At 41.6% G+C, this 21730-nt stretch overlaps 1 protein-coding gene across 4 annotated transcripts in view; it reads right to left on the bottom strand.

Annotated features, from left to right (window-relative positions):
• The window catches only part of MLLT6 (MLLT6, PHD finger containing), a 139962-nt gene extending 118483 nt beyond the window's left edge, over positions 1-21479 (bottom strand). For all 4 annotated transcript variants that reach the window (XR_014494094.1, XM_083376275.1, XM_083376274.1 and 1 more), the window contains exon 1: positions 21254-21479. Coding sequence is in view for 3 of the 4 variants with exons in the window: in XM_083376275.1 (XP_083232401.1) it covers positions 21254-21362 (109 nt within the window). In the remaining variant the exon portion in view is untranslated. The remainder of the gene's footprint in view (positions 1-21253) is intronic.
• Positions 21480-21730: the final 251 nt, after the last annotated feature.

The following is a 21730-nucleotide window of genomic DNA, read 5'->3' as shown; positions in this document are numbered from 1 at the left end:
TTTTATTGTATATAGGAATAGCCTTGATGTACTTGATGGCCTGAATTAAATGAACAAATCTTGATACAAATAAAAATAAAAGACCTTTCTTATTTTCTTATTTTTCCCCCGCCTCTCTGAAACAAAAATAGTACCTGGATTAAGCTAGAATATGTACATTTGCTTGGTTTGCTCTATTGTACATCAGCAACATGATGTACGTGCAAACATAGTTAATGCAATTTCAGGTTGCCTTAATGGAATATGAGTTCTCAGAACAGCATAATGACAGCTTCCCATTACTCTGCATTAGTCATATACTTTATCTACTAGGTCCAATTTGAGCCCTTAGGAACTATAAAGGTTATAGGTGAATTGGGTTAGGGTTAGGTGAACCCAGTTCACTTATGTCCTTTATAATTTAAAGGAAGGTTAATCACAATAGTGGATAGTATGCTAAGGAACAAATTTTAAGGTAACTGGTCTTGTTTAATTTGAAGAAGAGATCCAGAAAACTATAGATAGGAATATCATAGCATTCTTCAATTGTCTGATGGGCAGCAAAACTTGTTCTCTACTACCTCTGAAGAGATAAATTCAATGGACTTAACATTGCAAGGAATATGGATTTTAGTTGATGGTAGAACAGTTTGATAAAGTGAGCTTAGAATGTTAGATGTCTTTGAAAAATCATATCCTGAGAATATTCCAGTCTGAATTCCCTGCACTGGAATTGGAGTCACAACAAAATCTTTTATTTTTGTTGTGTTACACAACAAAATCTCTGATTTTAAGTTAATGCAGAGTTTACAACATAGTTTTCTCAGAATGTAGAATACTGATATCTTTCTAAGCATCATTTCAAAACAGAGCCACCCAAGGGAAAAAGCAATGGAATATACTCTGTCTTCCCAGCTATCCATTGAGACTTCTGATGTGCACTGAAATAATTCCCTTGCAACTACACGTTTTGGTTGCTATGAAGGCAATTGGGATCTAATTATTCACATACAGTGCAAGTAGCCTGCATTGGAGTTATAGAAGAGCTTTTCAAATGTAGGGTGAACTTCCTTTAGATATATATATACAATATTGGACCTCAATTTTCTTGATGTGATTTAAATAACTTTTGTTTCCTTTCTTTTGTCAAAAATGTTCCAAAGCATTCTTCTGAAATACTGACTGAATTAGAAATACATGAATCCCCCACTCCTACTCCCATTCCATGTTTGCAAACCAGAAGGTTAATATTTGGTCAGGCAATATTTGAAGCTTCACTGAGTACTTTTCAACAGTTTATATGTGTGAGAAATACTATGCTGCTTCTTATTGAAAGTCTGCAGTGGATCTATTTCTGTCATATTTAAGAGATGCCACACTAGTCCAGAGGCCAGTTGAAAATGCTAGCAATTCTAAAAGATAGCAAAGTTGGTCAATTGCCAGGGTTCTAAATCCAGCCCACTCTTTTAACAGTGCAATCATCTCCACTTTGTACTGAAAAAATATTGAAGAGAGTAATAATAATAATATTAAAGTTGGAAGGGACCTTGGAGGTCATCTAGTCCCACCCCTGCTCAGGCCGGAAACCCTATACCATTTCATGGCTGTCCAATCTCTTCTTTAAAACTTCCAGTGTTGGAGTGTTCACAACTTCTGCAGGCAGGTTGTTCCACTGATTAAAAGAATTATTGGAATATCTCATCATTCTCAAGTTAAGGGAGGACATTAGGATCTATGATTACAACCACAAAGTCATGGTCCTAAAGCTATAATTAATACAGAAGCATTCACAAAAGATGTGCTTTGCGGGAGCTTACTAGATCGAACGGATCTGAAACACTGCAATAAATGGCTATACATGGCAAAAATTTAAGGTAATGAAATTGGTATCAGTGAACTTTTTAGATCCATTTTCCAAGTGCACAACTTGGCTGTTCCTATTATACTCTAGCCACAACAATTCAACTAACTCAGATTCATAGTTTTGCTCGTTAACATCGAATGCTCTTACTACAATACCCTACAGTCTCACCTTCGTTAGTACAGATGCTTTATTAGGGCATCCAAAGGCAGCTGCTTTATTAATTTTATTCTAGTTTTATTTTTGTTTTGCATTACGTTTTAATTGTTTGCTGCTCAAGGTTGCTTATGCAAGATGGACAGTCCTAAAGATGGAGTGATATAAATAAATATATAATCCAAGAAGGTGGCTGTAATCATGCAAAACCTTGTCCCTTTTTATATGCACAAGGGTAGATTTTGATCATGAAGTCACAGGTGCAATCTTCATTTTTTTTTATGCACATTTCTCTTCCCTCCATTACCATGTAGAAGACCCTAGATCAGACATGTCAAACACAAGGCCCGGGGGCCAGATCTGGCCTGCGAAGTGGTTTCATGTGGCTCGCGAAGCCATCCTGGAAACAGTGAGGGAACGGCCCCCACTGCCTTGGCCCTGGCCCAGAGAACCTCCTCCTGCCAGAGACCCTCAGATCTGTCCCACTTCTGCCCGGGCCCCCATAGGCATCCTTGATGCGAACGATGTAGAGCTGGCCACGCCCACCCAGTAGGCCATACGCACTCTGGCCACGCCCACCCAGTAGGCCACGCCCACCCTGTTCATACCCACCTGGCCCCCTGAGGGCAACCGCAATGCTCATGCAGCCCTCAATGAAATTGAGTTTGACACCCCTGCCCTAGATGAAGTCAACTGCTAAGATGACACAGAAAACTCTTCTTGTGAATTTTGAGAACCTCTTTTCAGCTACATTCTCATATAGGGATCTTATTTCCTATATGAGTATTTTCTATATGGTCTGGATTTCACCTTTGTTTTTCTTTTTTCCTTCTATTTAGTGTCTGTATTTCATATTACAAAAATGTATTTCAATCCCTTCAGGAACTGTATTAATGAGAAACAGAATAAAACCACATTTAATAAAGAAATGTTTAAATAAAGAAAAGTTACACATGCTCTGACTGTAAGGCAACTTCTATCAAAGTTCAAGAGGACCGAGAAATAAATGTATATAGGAAGTCCTCAACTTACAACCATTGTTTAGTGACTGTTACAATGGCTGTGAAAAAAGTGTCCTCACACTTAAAACCAATGGTCGCATGAACAAAATTTTGGTGCTTGGCAAAAGGCATATATTTACAAAAGTTGCAGGATCCTGGGAGTCATGCAATCACCATTTGTAATCTTCCTAGCCAACTACCAGCAAGCAAAATCAATGGGGGAAACTGATTTTGCTTAATGATGGCTGATTCAGTTATCAACTTTGTGGATAAAAAATCCCCAAAGTAGTATAACAGTTTGAATATGCACACACAGGTCCTTGCGTATAGTAGAAGTATTTAGAATGTGGGCAGTATATGTGTATTTGTGTGTGTGAATACAGAGATGAAACGTCAAAATTTAGAGCCATTTTGCTCAGGTAATTACAGGTAAAGATGAACCTCCCATCATGGCTGTGAAGAGATCTTTCTTTTTCAGTAGCACGAAAAACAGCTGGTAGATGTATGAGTCATTTTGGTCAATCCATTTTAACTTGCTGTGTTTAAGTGACAAATAATATTTTCTGAAATCATACTCTCTCATACTCTCTGAAATCATATTGAGAAAAATATTCCAAGTCTATAGTTGTAACTTTTCTATTTTCATATCAATGATTATTGTTCAAGGTCTCTATCCATCATTATTACACATTGCACCATGTTGCATTGTGTTGTAGCCTAGCTTGTCCTTGCAGATTTGCCTTGTGTTAGTTTAAGAAAAGGGATAGCCTTTCAAAAAAATATAAATACTGGAAAAATACAAGGATCATATAATCTATTACCAAATAGCTACAATATGCAGAATGGCATCGGCAAGTCTACATTAAGTGTGGTTTAATGTAAGAGTTCCACAACTGGGCTGCAAAAATCTGGATAACCATTAATTGGTAGCAAAGATCTAGAACTGTCCATAGATAGTTATCTGTATTTATGGAAAAATTTGTATAACTGTTAAGTCCGGATTGACGAGCAGAGACAGCGAGGTTTAGCAAGGAACATTTATTGAACCCACATATGTCAACTGACTAACTAACGGTTAAACACTACCTTATATACTAACTGTTATTCAAACGTAACCAATCCCCGGCTTTGAATCAGGCGCCGAGAGTAACAGCCTATGGCTGCTCTGAGTTTTCCCTCTGAAGGAGAACCCTCCGTAACTAAGGACACAACACCCCTTCCCCCCTGGATGAAATTTACCATTGGATATAGTCCTTCAAGTACCCAGGAGGCTTATGCTTCCTGACTGGGTATCTGCTGACCATACTAGCTGCTGAATGGGTTTCAGTTCCACCATTGCCAATTGCCTCTGACCCAGGTGTGTGTATTGGTGTTTCAGATGGTGAATCCCTATCGGGCTGTTGTTGTTGATGCTGTTGTTGGGGTTCACTGGACTGACTGGACGACTCTGTTGGGCTGTCAGGGAACGCAATTTCTGTTTCAGCATTGCGAATCTGGGGGGTTGCTTCTATTGACCTGAATTACAAGCTACTGCTAAGCTTGTAAGCCGCCCTGAGTCTTCGGAGAAGGGCGGGATATAAATGGAATTAAAATAAAATAAATAAAATAAATTTCCCTCCCATTACCCCCTGGTGCTGTGTTTACCCTGGCTGGGGAAGGAACAGTGTCTGCTGTGGTGTTCTCACCTACTTTGTTGGCTAGTACACATTCGGGGGCCCTTTTCCTTAACTGATCAATGTGTCTCCTAAGCAGTTGCCTCCCTTCCCCCTCAATTAAATACGACAGTGGTCCAGTTTTGTCAATTACTACCCCAGGAACCCATTTGTCCCCTTGTCCATAATTCCTAGCCCACACCATATCCCCAATGTTCAGAGACCAGGTTGAAGCGTCCAGCTCTTGTTCAGCAGGTAGCCTGTCAGGGTGCAACCTGTCCAGTTTTGTTGTTAAACGTCTGCCCCACCTCATTTCGGCTGGGCTCTTTCCTGTGGCCGTGCAGGGTGTGGTATGTTGGGCCAACAGGAACTGAGCCAGTCTCTGATGCCAGTTGCCGTGGATGAGTCTTCGAAGGGCGTCCTTGGCTGTCCTGATGTTTCGTTCTGCCAATCCGTTGGGGGAGGGGTGGAAGGGTCCCGATGTCGCGTGCCTAATCCAGTTGGCCTTGAGGAAGTCCTGAAATTCATTAGATGTGAATTGGGGCCCATTGTCAGAAACAATCACGTCAGGTAACCCATGAGTGGCAAAGAGTCCCCTTAAGACCTGTATGGTTTTGGCTGATGTCATGGACTTAACAGGCACGACCTCCAACCAGCGGGAGTAGCTGTCCACTACTACAAGGAATGTGAGGCCCTGGAATGGGCCAGCGAAGTCAATATGGATCCTAGACCACGGGTTTCTTGCCTCTTCCCATTTATGTACTGTTGTATGTGCTAGCTCTGGTCTGGATCTCTGGCACTGATAGCACCCCGCAACTTTGACCTCAATGGCGTTGTCCAACCCTGGCCACCATAAATGGCTTCTAGCAAGAGCTTTCATACACACAATACCTGGGTGCCCTTCATGAAGTTCCCCAATCACTGTGTTCCTATGATACTCTGGAATCACAACCCTGTTTCCCCATAAGATACACCCTAAGTGAGATGACAATTCATCCTTCCTTCTAAAGTACGGTGTGAACTTGGGGTCAGGATTTTTGTTGGGCCATCCCCCTTGTACCCATGCTGCTATCCTGCTGAGTATGGGGTCTCTTCTGGTAGCTGCTGCAATGTCTCTAGCCGTCAGGGGGCACTCAGGAAGTTCTTGTAGGGACATGATCTGTCCCACAGGTGCAGGGTCTGTGTCACTATCCTCTAATGGTAGCCTGCTGAGGGCATCAGCGTGCTCCATCTCTTTGCCTGGCCTGTGTTTAATTGAGAATGTATAAGCCGATAGGAAGATTGACCATCTGAGCATTCTTGGAGTCATAATTTGTGGTGTTTGTCTATCGGTAGTGAATAATCCTAGCAGGGGTTTATGGTCAGTGTAAATGGTGAAGTCCCTACCGTACAGGTAATCGTGGAACTTTTTTACGCCTGCCACGATGGCCAATGCTTCCCGGTCAATCTGTGCATAATTCCGTTCTGCCTTTGTTAAGGTTCGGGAATAGTAAGCTATAGGCCTCTGTTGACCCAGATCATCCATGTGACTGATGACAGCTCCCACGCCATAAGGGGAAGCATCACAGGCTAAGAATATGGGTTTATTTTCTATAAAGTGAGTGACAGTGGAGTTACTGGACAATATGTCTTTTAGTGTTTGAAAACTGGTCCTGTGTTTTTTCTGCCACTGCCACGGGGTCTTCCTATCTAAGAGTCTGTGTAGGGGCTCAGCTATAGCTGCTTTGTGAGGCAGGAATGTGTGATAAAAATTAATCAAGCCAAGGAAGGCTTGTAATTCCGCCTTGTTCTTTGGTTCTGGAGCTAATTTAATTGCTCTAATTTTTCCTTCTGTTGGGTGGATGCCCTGGGCATCAATCCTGAACCCTAAGAATTCTGTTGATTTTACCCCTATGCAACACTTATCTTTTTTTAATTTCAACCCTGCCTCTCTAAATTTCCCCAGTACCTGTTCTAGCCTCTCAGCTAGGATGTCCTCAGTTTTTCCAGCGATGAGGACATCGTCAAAGTAAGGGCATACACCTGGAATGCCCTTCAAGGTCCTCTCCATCACCTCCTGGAAGATGCCTGGAGCTGCAGCTATCCCGAACTGAAGTCTGTGCACGCGGAACGCCCCCTTGTGGGTAACTATCGTTTGAGCCTCGGCGGCTTCCTTAGACACAGTAAGTTGCAAGTACGCCTGCGCCAAGTCAAGCTTGGCGAAAATGGCGCCGTCCTGGATCGTCGCGAGGACCTGTTTCACCGTCGGGACCGGGTAAGCGTGTTTTTTCATTGCGAGGTTTAGGGTGGCTTTATAGTCGGCACAGATCCTCACATCCCCGTTCGGTTTCAGGGGTGTGACGATCGGTGTCTCCCAAAGGCCCCCTTCAACTGGTTCTAAAACACCCTGGCCTACTAGCTTATCTAGTTCGGCCTCGATTTTCTGTTTAAGGGCGAAAGGCACCCTCCGGGCCTTAAGCCTAATGGGCCTGACTGCTGGGTCTAAATTAAAGTTAATGGGGGGTCCTTTGTACCTCCCTAATGACCCCTCAAATACATCGCAGACGGATTTGAGGGTCTTCCTTTGTATAGAGTTAATTCCCCCAACCCAGATGCCCAAGGCCGAGAACCAATTAAGGCCTATAAGACTAGTTCTCTGGCCTTCAGTGACTAGAACAGTTAATACTCCTCTAAACCCCTTGTATTTAACCATAATGCTAGCCTCTCCCACTAATTCAATAGGTGTTTTTTGGAAGTCAGCTAGTTGTAGTTCGGTGGGTTTAAGGGGAATTCTATGGCCACTTCTCCTTTCTATGTAACTCAGGGTGTCCCTTGAAATTATTGATACAGAGGCCCCTGAGTCCACTTCCATCTTGCAAGGAATGCCTTGCATTTGGACTTCTATCCTCAATTTAGGCCTCAATATGTGGTTGATTCTTGGGGTGTAATTAAATTTAGGGTTTCCCACGTGGTTGACCCTCGCCCCAGCCCCCGGGTTGGAAGTGCGCGCCTCTAGTCTAGGGACTTCTCTACCACTCCGATCGGGGGTTACCTCACCTGTGGGCCAAACATCAAGCTCGTGGAGATGGTTGTCGTGCGGTCAGCTTCGGCAGATGGCCTGGATGTGGCCCGTTTTTCTGCAGCCTCGACATTTTGCATTTCTGAATCTGCACGTCGAGCGTTGGTGATTTCCCCCGCAGCTTCCACACTTCGTTTCTGGGTCGCGAGGTCTGTTTGGAATGTCCCTCTGGGATCGTTGGTACGCGGGCGGATGCTGTCTTCTGCTTTGGTCGGGTCCGTCGGCGCGTGATGGTCTCGGCGCCATCTTTCCGAACCTTCGGGTGATCTCCGCAATATCAGCTTCCCACTGGTAATCCACCTCCCCACCGTCCACATGGCTCTCAAGGTTTACTTCGGCTGAGGCAGCCATGCTGTTGTAGGGGGGGGGGGTCGCGTCTACCGGTAGATTCGTATGTCAGAAGCTCATCTAGAACTTCTTGGAGGTTGCCAGTAGGTTTTGAGATGATACGGTTTTGCAATTGTTCGTCACGAAGTCCCAAAACCACTCTGTCTCTAATACGAATCTCCAGATTGTCGTATTTGCAATGCAGGGCTGCTTCTCTGACCGCCGCCACAAACTATTGAATAGATTCACCCGGCCGTTGGTTCCGCTTCTCGAATATCCACCGCCAAAACAGCTCCGACCTTTTTGGGGTGAAATGGACCTTCAGCTTGGCCAACAGGTCAGCGTACGATACGCTGGAGACTGGCAGGGGTTGGCACAGGCCTACGGCTACCCGGTAAACCGGTGTGCCGCTGATTGTTAGGAGAGCCGCTGCCTTTTTCCTGTCCTCCGTGATCCCGTTGACCAGCATGAACCCCTCAACTTGACCGACATACTCCTCCCAGTCTTTGGGGTAATTAGGGTCGAACTCCTTCAGAGACACCACTTGCGCCATCCTTTAGGTCTCATCGCTTGCTGCTCGGTTGACTGTGGTTCAAATTTCCCGCTTTTCGCCCGGTCGGGTTTTTTATTTATTTATTTATTTATTTACCCCCGGCTCCTTTGCTGATCTGCCGTCAGATCCCACCTTTGTCGCCACTGTTAAGTCCGGATTGACGAGCAGAGACAGCGAGGTTTAGCAAGGAACATTTATTGAACCCACATATGTCAACTGACTAACTAACGGTTAAACACTACCTTATATACTAACTCTTATTCAAACGTAACCAATCCCCGGCTTTGAATCAGGCGCCAAGAGTAACAGCCAATGGCTGCTCTGAGTTTTCCCTCTGAAGGAGAACCCTCCGTAACTAAGGACACAACAATAACCATTACATGATAGCAATTCTTGGAGTGGTCCATATGTATTTATGCATATCAGTAGATCCCAATCCACTAGTGATTTGCAAGGATATCAATAGTACTTTTTAAAGAAAAAAAACTAGATAACTGAAACAATGTAAGAGTATGGAAAAATCAAGAGTATATTATTCTGAGCTCAGTTCTTATGCTGAATACTATTTCATGGGCTGAACATATGCATTGAGTAGTGTTTTTTAATGCTCATTTGTATGTGCTTCAATATTTTAGGTAAAGGTAAAGGTTCCCCCGCACATGCATGCTAGTCGTTTCCGACTCTAGGGGCTCATCTCCGTTTCAAAGCCGAAAAGCCAGCGCTTGTCCGAGGATGTCTCCGTGGTCATGTGGCCGGCATGACTAGACGCCAAAGGCTCACGGAACGCTGTTACCTTCCCACCGTAGTGGTCCCTATTTTTCTACTTGCATTTTTACGTGCTTTCGAACTGCTAGGTTGGCAGAAGCTGGGACGAGTAACAGGCGCTCACTCTGTTACGCGGCACTCAGGATTCGACCCACCAAACTGCCGACCTTCTGATCGACAAGCTCAGTGTCCTAACCCACTGAGCCACCGCGTCCCTGCTTCAATATTTTGCATCCAAATAAAAAACAGAAAAGGAGAAACATGGAAGTTTCTCCTCTAACTTTATGTACAAATGCTGACATACCTATGTATTAAGGTCGTTGTCTGCAAATTAGTATTCTCCCCAGATATATAGATCTAAATTTTCTATTTAACCCAGGCTGGGTATCTAGAGAAGCTGAATATAAGTATAATTGCAGAGACAAAAATGGGCACTAGATTGAAAAGACTAATCAACACAAAATACAAATATTTATTTGTATTTTGATATATTGATTGATATATTTAATTAATAAAAACATGCTGATAGGACAGGATGAAAAATACTGAGATCCTGATCATTATAATGTGACTCTTCCTGTGATGCCTTATTTCTGAACTGAGATTCTCATCTTCTCAACCTTGTTTCAAAGGCAAGTTCAGAGTTTACAGATTCACTCTTATTAATCAATTCTATGTCTGAATTTTGAGATCTATTTGATAGTGAAAACAAGTGGCTCATGGGAATACTCATGGTTGCCCGATTCATTACTACAGTACTGTACTAGAAGACGAGTCTCATATACTAATCAGGAGATTGAAGTTCTCATGCTTATTTCCATGTTTGATAAATCCTGGCTATTTAATTGCCCAGGTCTGGGTCCCCAATTTTGCTGAACTTTATTTTAAAATGTGCCAGTTAAACTGACATCCAGTAAGATCTGTTGCTAATATTCTCTTCTTCAATTGATGTTCCCTTCTTACTTCCTTTCTCCACCCCTCCCTTTGTTACTATTTGCACTTACTATTGCTTTACCATAAAAGGAAAAACTAGTAAAAAAACCTATAAATATGCCCAGAAGGATATGAACATATAAATAATTCCAGCATCCTACATGAAAAACATAAAGATTCCAAAGGGGGGAAAAGAGCTTTAATTTACTAGGAACAAATACCAAAAAGATGTGATCCTAAAAAGTTAATCTGCAACCACATGCATCAGTTTTCTAGAAAGAAGCCCTTCCATATATTTGGACTATAACTTCCAGAAACTTGAGCATCAGCTAGTTGTAACATATCTGAGGCCATCATTTATCTGTGAATATGTTCATTGAAAAGGGTGAAACTTAACTTCTGAATGAGCATTTATAGGCCTGGCTCATTTGTATGTTTTTATCTCAACCTTTCTTCTTTTTGAAGAAAGTTGATAGGGATATTCACATTTCTTCCTTCTTTCTACTTTCAATTCACACTATCACATGAAGTAAGTTAGGCTAAGAAGAAGAATTTCACTCAGTGAAATTTCATGGAGAAATCTTTTTCCTAGACTGTAATGTATTGGGCTTTGTCTTGCTAAGGGAATATCATGTGGGTTAATTGCTGGAAGGTTGCTCAAGCAGGCAAGCTGGCTAACGGCTCCCAGCTCCTCAGACAACCCGTCTCCAGCACCGCCATTGGCTGCTTCTAGGGCGGCAATAGGTTGCTTTAAACCTATTGGCCGCCGCCTAGAGGCCAGGGTATAAATTGCTGCATTCGCAGCACTATTTCTCAGCTCAGTGTCTGCAACCAAATAAACAATGATCTTTGCTGAACTCACTTGCCTCGTCTCGTCATTGAAGCAACGAACCCAGTATCTAACATAGACCATAATTCTTTACACGAGAGCATAGAATAAATAGGAGTCAATGTGGGAGATGAGCAGATATTGGCAGGGTGTTTGCTTCCTTGGGAACGGTTGCGTGGGGTCAGTTCTTTCCCAGTTATTTAATATCTACATGAAGCCGCTAGGGGAGGTCAGCTGGTGCTTTGGGCATAACATTCACCTTTATATTTGCAGCCTCATGCTACCTTGAAGATGCTGTCAAAGGTTTGTCCTGGTACCTGGAGACTGTAAAGGCCTATATGGGAAAGAATAGGCTAAAATGTAAATCTAGCAAGACTGTACTTCTAGATTCTCCCTATTGTCTCAATGGTAATTCTACACAGAGCTGCACTACCCTGACTTGAGGCTCCTGCTAGATCAGCAAATGGAAGGCATGGCCAGGAGGCCTTTGCCCAGTACCAGAGATACCCTAGTTATGATCTTACCTGGGATATGAGAACCTTGCTTCAGTGGCTCATGCCCCCATCACCACCCCCACCATTCTTTACTCTACTGTAACATCCTAAGGGGCTTTTTCAAGAGGCAACTGGACTTTCTTGTTTTTTCTTTGAAGATGTTTTACTTCTCATTCAAGAAACTTCTTCAGCTCTGACTGGATGGTGGGGAATGGAAGTCACAGCCTCTTGAAAAAGTCCCTTTGGGACAACCATGATCTGGATGACTGAGAATCTCCATAGATACTACTGCAACGTACACTCAATAGGGTTCCATTAAAGATGATGGAAAATTGGTGGAAAAGGCAGTGGATCAGATCCTTACCAGGAATAGTTGGTAGGATCATATTGCATCTATGTTGCAGGCCTTGCATTGGCTCCATTTTAAATCCTGAATGTAGTTTAAATGCTACTTTTAACATATAAAGCCCTTCAAGGTTCAGCCTCAGATTACTTATAGGACCACAATGTCTCAACAGAAATTGCCTGACTGATTTGATTATGCTGGGAGAAGCTCCTGATTATTCTCCATTTTGGGAAGGTCAGGGGGGTTGAAACCCCAAAGTATTTTTAAGGCTGTAGAAGGGTAGAAAAGTAATATATAAATTAACTAATTAGAAGCCTCATTGCCTAATTTGGCAGATCAGTTAAATCAAACTTTAGGATCATGTATTTACTTATATGTGACTTTGAATCTAGTATATTTCTTGAGAAGGAAATTAAAAAGAAATTATTAAGAACAGTTTTTATTATAATGAATTATAGCTTCTGTAGAAGTCTTAGTTGTTTTTTCTTTGCACACTGAAATGGAAATATATCGAGCTTTCATTAATCAGGCACTGGTTAAAAGATAGATAATTAATAAATACAATTTGTGTCCTGTTACATGTACCTGTGGTTGTTTGGTGAAGGAATGGAACAAGGATGAAAGTCTATCTAGCTATTCAGTGGAAATGCCTCATCAATTTTCCTTCTTTTAAATCCTGTTTGGCCTCGCAGTCATTTTTAAAACTCCACTAGACAATGTATACCTGGTCAAGATGATTTTCTTCAGTCTTAGCTAACTTTCTGGACTAGTTGATGTATGTGTAGTTTTGAGAGCAAGCTATTATCAACTTCCCTTCGTCCAGTGCGCTCCCACAGAGAGGGCCTCCTTAGGGTGCCGTCGGTCAAAGAGTGTCGACTGGCGGCCCCCAGGGGGAGGGCGTTCTCTGTGGGTGCACCAGACCTGTGGAACCATTTACCGGTGGAGCTCCGGATGGCTCCCGACCTTCCCTCCTTCCGACGTGACCTAAAAACATATTTATTTGAACAAGCCGGCCTGGTCTGATGGGTTTAGGGGTATTTTAATGTTATTGTATTAATGTATTGAATTGGGCTGTAATATTTAATATTTTTTAATTTTTGTATGTTGTATTTTATTGCATTGCCCTGTACACCGCCCTGAGTCCTTCGGGAGAAGGGCGGTATAGAAATTAAATTATTATTATTATTATTATTATTATTATTAGTGTTGTGATAAAATGGTTTTTATAGGAAGGGGATTTGCTTGTTTATAAAACGGCAGCTGCGAGAGTATAGCAAGATACAAGTCACTAATTTACCAGAAGATAAACTGATGGTGCTGTTCCTCAGTACCCTTTTAATCTTTCCTGAAGTTTTCTAGCACCCCAAGATATCTTGATCTTTTTGGGAGGCAATTTTTTACATTTCAAATAAAATACTGAATTATATCTTCCTATCATTTTGGTTTTCTAAAGAGGCAATCTTTAAATAAATATGTAGTTTGAGGTTGTACTAGTAAATTTTCTGCAAACCAATTTTCCATTTTTTAAAATTAAAAAATAGGTAGATCAAGGAACCAACAGAATATGAAGCAGAGAGATACTACAGCCCATGATTGTATGAATGTGCCATCCTGTCTACTACTAGTACCTTTGAGTAAAATTGATGTCATTATTTATTGTGCTTATTTTATTTATTCTACAAACTCAGTTTATAAAACAGTTTAAAAAGTGCTTCCTTAAAATTCAAAAACATTCTCGGTAAGTGTAATTAATTGAATTTTTAAAAACCTCCTAACTAACTGAAGTATTAACAACACAAAGGTAAATTATAGTAATTGTGATAATGAAAACTAAAAACTCAATTTCATGGCTTCCAGATTACTAAAAGGCTTGGATTAAAAGTTAAAAGGAAGTGGGAGCGGGTATTTCATAAAGCTGGAACAGTGACTGAAAAACAGTGCCTTCTGGCTTGGTTGCCTATATTTTGTGAAAATGGGTTATTTTTATCCTTCCTTTTTTAAATTTATGTATTTTTGCTCAACTCATGATAGCAATGACCCAAAACATTTCCCTGTGTAAGGGTTAGGGTTAGGGTGTGTAAGAAAGAGTACCCTATTGGATAACTGATACAGAGAAAAGAAGTTGATTTTGCCAGTATCTAGGTGCCGAACCATTTTGAGGTCAAAAGCAATAGTTTGAACAGCAACTGGAAAACTATTGGTATCTAAGGGTACCTAACAGGTGAATAACATCTGTCAACAACCAGGTTACTGCTTTCAGAATACTAAAATATTCAGGGGTCCTTAGTGCTCTCTGAACTTGGCTGTTTTCTTGCACATACCAGGTAGCAACATCAGTCCTGGTAAAGAGTGGGGTTTGAGATACAAATATTCTTCTCTATTGGTATTAAAATATTCATTCACCTAGCACATAAAACTCTTACACTTCTAAACACAGTCTGGTTTGACTTTTTCCTATCAGCAATTAAAAGCTAATTATGTTAATAGTGTTCTTTAAGAAGACTGAACTTGAAAGAAGAATATGGAGTTGGACTCATTTCTCTCAAGAAGCTGTCTCATGTGCCCAGAGATGCTAAATGTTGTATATAAGAGAGGAAAGGAGCAATGTTTGGAATTCCATCATTACAACAGGAGATATACAAAGGACAGACAAGTCCTTTATAAAGAACAATCCTTTGTCTAATTCCAGCTTAATAAGCCAGAATCTAAAAAGGTAGCAAAAAATTGAAGCTGCCCCATCCATAAGCACCTTGTTTAGAGACTAAGCAGATACACAAAGCTCTCACACTTCTTCATTATCATGAAATATTTCAAATTTAATTTATAGAATTATTTCAAAATGAATCAACATCTAGCAATATGTTGGGTTAACTTTGTAATAGCAAAAGAAGGATGGAAGGGAGGGAGGGAGGGACAGAAGGAGGGAAGAAGGGAAAGATTTCAGTTCCATCAAAAATTATATAGTCCGGTTGCAAATATCTGTTTCCTGTCTCCTAAATCAATAAATAGCCATGAAGCCACCAGTTAGCTACCACAATTCAAAGGTTTTATCTTTTTATATAGCTTTATTTGGTCATTATTTGTGTTATTAACATTAGCGTAGGTAAGGTAACTATGATGACTTTTGTTGTTGTTGTTAGCTGCGAAGTCGTGTCCGACCCATCGCGACCCTATGGACAACGTTCCTCCAGGCCTTCCTGTCCTCTACCATCTGCTGGAGTCCATTTAAGCTCAAGCCTACTGCTTCAGTGACTCCATCCAGCCACCTCATTCTCTGTCGTCTCCTTCTTCTATTGCCCTCAATCTTTCCCAGCATTAGGCTCTTCTCCAGTGAGTCCTTCCTTCTCATTAGGTGGCCAAAGTATTTGAGTTTTAGCTTCAGGATCTGGCCTTCTAAAGAGCAGTCAGGGTTGATCTCCTCTAGGACTGACCGGTTTGATCATCTTGCAGTCCAAGGGACTCGCAGGAGTCTTCTCCAGCACCAGAGTTCAAAGGGCTCAATTCTTTGGCACTCAGCTTTTTTTATGGTCCAACTTTCACTGCCATACATTGCAACTGGGAAGACCATAGCCTTGACTATATGCACTTTTGTTGACAGGGTGATATCTCTGCTTTTTAGTGTGCTGTCTAGATTTGCCATGGCTTTCCTCCCCAGGAGCAAGCGTCTTTTAATTTCTTGGCTACAGTCCCCATCTGCAGTGATCTTGGAGCCCAGGAAAATAAAATCACTACCTCCATTTCTTCCCCATCTATTTGCCAGGAATTTAGAGGGCCGGATGCCATGATCTTGGTTTTCTTAATGTTAAGTTTCAACCCAACTTTTGCACTCTACTTCTTTACCCGCAACACGAGGCTCTTTAGTTCTTCTTCACTTTCTGCCATTACAGTGGTGTCATCTGCATATCTTAGGTTGTTGATATTTCTTCCGGCAATCTTAATTCCAACTTTTGATTCATCTAGCCCTGCCTTTCTCATGATGTGCTCTGCATATAAGTTAAATAGGCAGGGTGACAGTATACAGCCTTGCCGGACTCCTTTCCCAATTCTGAACCAATCAGTGGTTCCATGTCCAGTTCTCACTGTTGCTTCTTGGCCCACATATTGGTTTCTCAAGAGACAAATAAGATGGTCTGGTACGCCCATCTCTTTAAGAACTTGCCACAGTGTGTTATGATCCACACAATCAAAGGCTTTAGCATAGTCAATGAAGCAAAAGTAGATATTTTTCTGGAACTCTCTAGCTTTCTCCATGATCCAGCGTATGTTGGCAATTTGATCTCTAGTTCCTCTGCCTCTTCGAAATCCTGCCTGTACTTCTGGTAGTTCTCGATCCACATACTGCTGGAGTCTAGCTTGCAGGATTTTAAGCATAACTTTACTAGCATGTGAAATGAGTGCAATGGTGCGATAGTTTGAACATTCTTTGGCACTGCCTTTCTTTGGAATTGGAATGTAAACTGATCTTTTCCAATCCTGTAGCCACTGTTGAGTTTTCCAAATTTGCTGGCAAATTGAGTGTAGCACTTTTACTGCATCATCTTTTAAGATTTTGAATAGCTCATCTGGAATACTGTCACCTCCACTAGCTTTGTTGTTGCTTAGTTTTTCTAAGGCCCACTTCACTTCACATTCTAGGATGTCTGGCTCGAGGTCAGTGACCACCTCATTGTGATTATCAGGGACATTAAGCTCATTCTTGTATAGTTCTTCTGTGTAATTCTGCCATCTCTTTTTAATCTCTTCTGCCTCTGTTAGGTCCCTGCCATTTTGGTCCTTTATCATGCCCATTTTTGCATTAAACATTCCCTTCATCTCACCAATTTTCTTGAAAAGATCTCTGGTCCTCCCTATTCTATTGTTTTCTTCTATTTCTTTGCACTGTTCATTTAAGAAGGCATTCTTATCTCTTCTAGCTATTCTCTGGAATTCTGCATTCAATTGGGCGTATCTTTCTTTTTTCCCTTGCCTTTCGCTTCCCTCCTAACTGAGATCATTCTGTCATTTTGAGGATTGTATCCCAGTATTGCTTTTCCTACTCTTTTATTGACTATGAAGGCTACTCCATTTCTTCTGAGGGATTCTTGCCCGCAGTAGTATACCTGATGGTCATCTGAATTAAATTCACCCATTCCTGTGCATTTTAATTCGCTGATACCTAAGATGTCGATGTTCAGTCTTGTCATCTCTTGTTTGACCACATCCAGCTTTCCTTGATTCATGGATCTTACATTCCAGGTTCCTATGGAGAAAAAATCTTTACAGCATTGGACTTTCCTTTCACCACCAGACACATCCACAGCTGAGCGTCCTTTCGGCTTTGGCCCACTCGCTTCATTCTTTCTGGCGCTACTAGTACTATCCCTCTGCTCTTCCCCAGTAGCATATTGGACACCTTCTGACCTGAGGGGCTCATCTTCCAGCGTCATATCGTTTTGCCTTTTGGTACTGTCCATAGGGTTTTCATGGCAAAGATACTGGAGTAGGTTGCCATTTCCTTCTCCAGTGGATCACGTTTTGTCAGAACTCTCTGCTATGACCTTTCCGGCTTGGGTGGCCCTGCACGGCATAGCTCATAGCTTCATTGAATTACACAAGCCCCTTCGCCACGACAAGGCAGTAATCCATGAAGGGGATGATGACTTTACATGTAAGTTTTAAGATAATTGTCCTATCTGACCAAACTCGGCTTTGTACATCCAAGACAAAAGTAAACTTTTCCTGCAAAACCAGCACAGTAATGAACCCTGCCACCCAATCATATGTTAAACTTTAATAAATAAATATGGTGTTGGAAGAACAAAATGTGCTTTACCATCCTAGTAAGTCTCTTTGATTGCCAATATTTCAAAGAGGAAATCTGAAATGCTACCCATTTAAGAGGCTAGTCAACATTTTTTTTTACAAACCGTTAATCACTGTGAATGTATTTATAGCTTAGCTTTACATCTAAATGCATCAGCTCTCTCTAACCCAGATAAACAGTCAGCTAACCAGCAGCATGGGGGTAGGTGTTATCAAGTTAATGATTCTGGCAGTGTGACTGATATCCAATTCTTTTTGTAGGTGCATTTTTATTGATGTACATATAAAAAATCCAGGATTGTTGCAACCACCAACTTTTTAAATCTTCCCTATAGATGCTGTTCTACCTGACACGTTTTTTTTTTGCAAATGTTCTCTCATTTGCTTGTATGTCTAATTACTTTTATGTGTTGGATATTCAAGAGTTCACATTCAAGCTACTAAATAGACTTAATTTCAAATAAGGATTAATTTCAAACTTTACTGTGGAAACTACTAAATAAAATGATCAGCTGTAACCTTAGTTAAGTCTATACTATGAAATATATAATATGTAATATGAACAAAGTGTGCGATTCATTGTATATCTAGATCAGTGTACCCAAAATTTTCTGCTGTCTAGAACCACTAGATAAATATTTGGAAAATGCAGGAAACGCCAAATTAAACACACCCCCCTACATTTTTGTCTTTAAAAGCTCAGGAGTTCACATTTTTAGCAAGTAATGTAGAGATTATACTTGCATTTGTGTACTACATCCCCTGCATTTTAAGAGGATTTTTAAACTAAACGTTGTACTAAACATCAATTCAAAATTAAGCATTAAGTACCCCATACCATTGTAGCAACTCATGCTTACTTGTCAACAATGTTCTTCAGTAAAAACGTATTGAGCATTAGAGGACTAAGAAGAAGTCTTTACTAAAGTCCTATGTTTGATGTTAACTTTTGGGTTTCTAATTCATCCTTTTTGGTTACCGTATGTTACTTGTGTGAGACTTGAGTCAGTAACTATATCCAATTCCTGTTTCACTATTGCCAGTTTTCTGAATTGAAGTACTCCCTATGTATGTATTATCACATAGGCATTACCATAAACAAGTTTTTGGCCAGTGTTCCATTTTTGCAAATCAGCTGATGTTCAGAATGCAGAGAAGCAGAATTATGGTGCTTAGCATGTTCTGAGTGTTTTAGTGGTGGCAAATGTAATAAGGTTATGGTGGACCACTTGGTGAACTTCACTGCTACTGGTTTTCCACAGACCATTGATCAAGTTAGATAATAGCTGACATGCCCACTGAAGTCAAGCTTGACTCCATGTAATTACATGCATATATAAATACTGTGGTATTTGCACAATACAGGTAGTCCTTGACTTATAACCACAATAAAGCCAAACTAAGTGAAACATTTGTTAAACGAGTTTTGCCTTATTTTTGATCTTTCTTGCCAATTGTTAAGTGAATCACTGCAGTTATTAAGTTAGGAACATGGTTGTTAAGTGAATCCGGCTTCCCCATTGACTTTGTCAGAAGGTTGCCAAAGTCGATCACATGACCCCAGGACACTGCAACCATCATAAATATGAGTCAGTTGCAAATGTCTGAATTTTGATCATATAACCACAGGGATGCTGCAAAGGTTGGTGTGAAAAAGGGTCATAAGTCCCTTTTTTCAGTGCAGTTGTAACTTCCAATGGTTACTAAATAAACTGTTTTAAGTCGAGGACTACCTAAATGAATATTTTGCTATTATGTTCTTCTGGGATTCCCCCCCACACACACCCAATTATCCTGTCTAACCTTCAGCCCTGGGATGTTTTCCAGGTCAGCCAAAGTTGATTAGATACTGCCATCTCCTGTCACAGCTACTTCCTTTTTAAAAAGATGTCAGTTATAAAAACAGGTTATATAAATTTATTATATTGTAAGATTTATAGTAGGGGAAAAAATTGAATTCTGTTGGGGCACCTCCTCCAATTTCCAGCAAAGTTCAAAAGTCTGTCTAAACAAAAAAGTACTGCCAAGTGAAGACAATATCTGTGGGCAGGGAGAATATCCACAGAAGTTAAATTTCAGCTATCATTGATAAAGTTTGGAGACTAGGGACTAAGGAAGCCCCAGTTATTCTGCTATGGGAATGAATGTTCCAGAAGAGCTGATTTGCCACAAAACTCCAGTACATGACAAAGTGAAAACTTCTCTTTTGAGATGACTATTCACCTTAGCAAAGAATTCTAAACTCTGCTCATTCTTCTTTCAGCAGCTAACCTCAGGTGCAAGACTACAGCAATAAACCTAGATCTGAGGCAGGGTGTAACTGAAGTATTTCCACCTTAGTCTTTATATGTCCAAGATTAATGATCTACTACAGGTAACTAGAAAGTGGCAATAAGAAAATGTCCCCCCCCCTCTCTCTCTCTCTCTCTCACACACACACACACACACAGGCAAACACACATTTCAGCTTTCTTTACACTGGGTGGCTTTGCAAAGAACATTCCAAAGTTGGTCCTGGGGACCTTCTGTTTTGCTTCACTTACCTTGCAATTGCAGACCAAAAAGTCTCCCCTCCCCCTCCCCACCCACAACATTAAAATAAACAATAAAAAATCCCCAATGTTACGGGGCAGCTAATAATAGAAGCTCAGCTAATCCGGAAGGAAGCCGAGGGAGACAGTCAGAGGTCACTGCCATTCTGAATCTACGTCAAATAATATATTTTTTACAACATCCATTACAACTGACGTTTCCCTGTCCCTTCTATGCTTCTGGAGTCTGTTGGCATTCAGATGTATCTCATCTTCACCCCCTTTATATGGTGGTGCAATTAAAAATTAATAGGAAAGCGAAACAAAGCAACAACTACGTGCATGTACACATACACAGGCTCATATAGTCAATGGAGAAGGAAAGGCTAAAATCATGCTTTTCATAGCCAACATAAACAGACTACCACACATTTAACCCTTTTCGTCAATTATCTTTCTTTCTTTCTTTCTTTCTTTCTTTCTCTTTCTTTCTTTCTTTCTTTCTTTCTTTCTTTCTTTCTTTCTTTCTTTCTTTCTTTCTTTCTTTCTTTCTTTCTCAGCATTGCATCCGTCTCCCTCTCCCCTGTCAAGTGTACCCCAGCTGAACAAAAGGCGCTAGAATTCCTTCAATGCACGGTTACAACAACAATAACAATGATGATGGTGGTGGTGGTGGTGGCGGTGATGATGATGTACGTTTTAGCCCGCCTCCAACTCTTCTTCCACCATGTCGAAAACCAATCCCGCCGCTTTTTTATTTTACTGAAAGCTTGCGAAGGTTTTAGGGAGGCAATCAGTGCGGGAGGAGGTGGTCCCGGTTAATCCCCACGGTCTTTTTCCAGATCTGCCAAGCCACTTCTGGCAAGCGCCCGGAGAGTTAGAAGGCGAGTCCGGGTTTGGCGGGGAACGGGAGGGGGTGTTGGCCAAGGTATCCGCGAGGAGGAAAGGCTAGGTGGGGGGTCTTACCTTGATGTACCGCCACGTTACAGCCATGCCCATCACAGTAGACCAGAGGGTTTTCTGCCCAGCCGCGTTCATCAGAACAGACGCAGCAGCCGCCCACCATCTCCTTCATTCTTCCATAAGTTTCTTTTTTGCTGATTTCCCACCCCCACCCCCTTGTTGTGTTACTGCTGGCACCGCTGTTTCCAAGCACGCATTTACTCCTCGTCCTTTTCTTCCTCTTCTTGATCTCGGGCCTTCTCTCCTCCCCCGACCCGCCTTGATATGTAAAAGATATGCCCCCCCACAATCCGCTATGACGGGGAAGAAGGCAGAAGGCTCGGACGCCTCCCCCCCGGACGAAAATGCCACATTGTTATTTGCAAAAGAGAGCTTGGCGGCATCTCTGGCGCTGAGCTCGGGCAGACGCGGTGGCTGGTCCCCAGGCACACAGACACACTCACCGACACCCGACGCTCACGCGCGCACACACGCAAACAA

Source organism: Vipera ursinii (assembly GCF_947247035.1).
Source record: "Vipera ursinii genome assembly, chromosome: Z".
Taxonomy (NCBI): domain Eukaryota; kingdom Metazoa; phylum Chordata; class Lepidosauria; order Squamata; family Viperidae; genus Vipera; species Vipera ursinii.
This window is presented reverse-complemented; position numbering and strand designations above follow the sequence as displayed.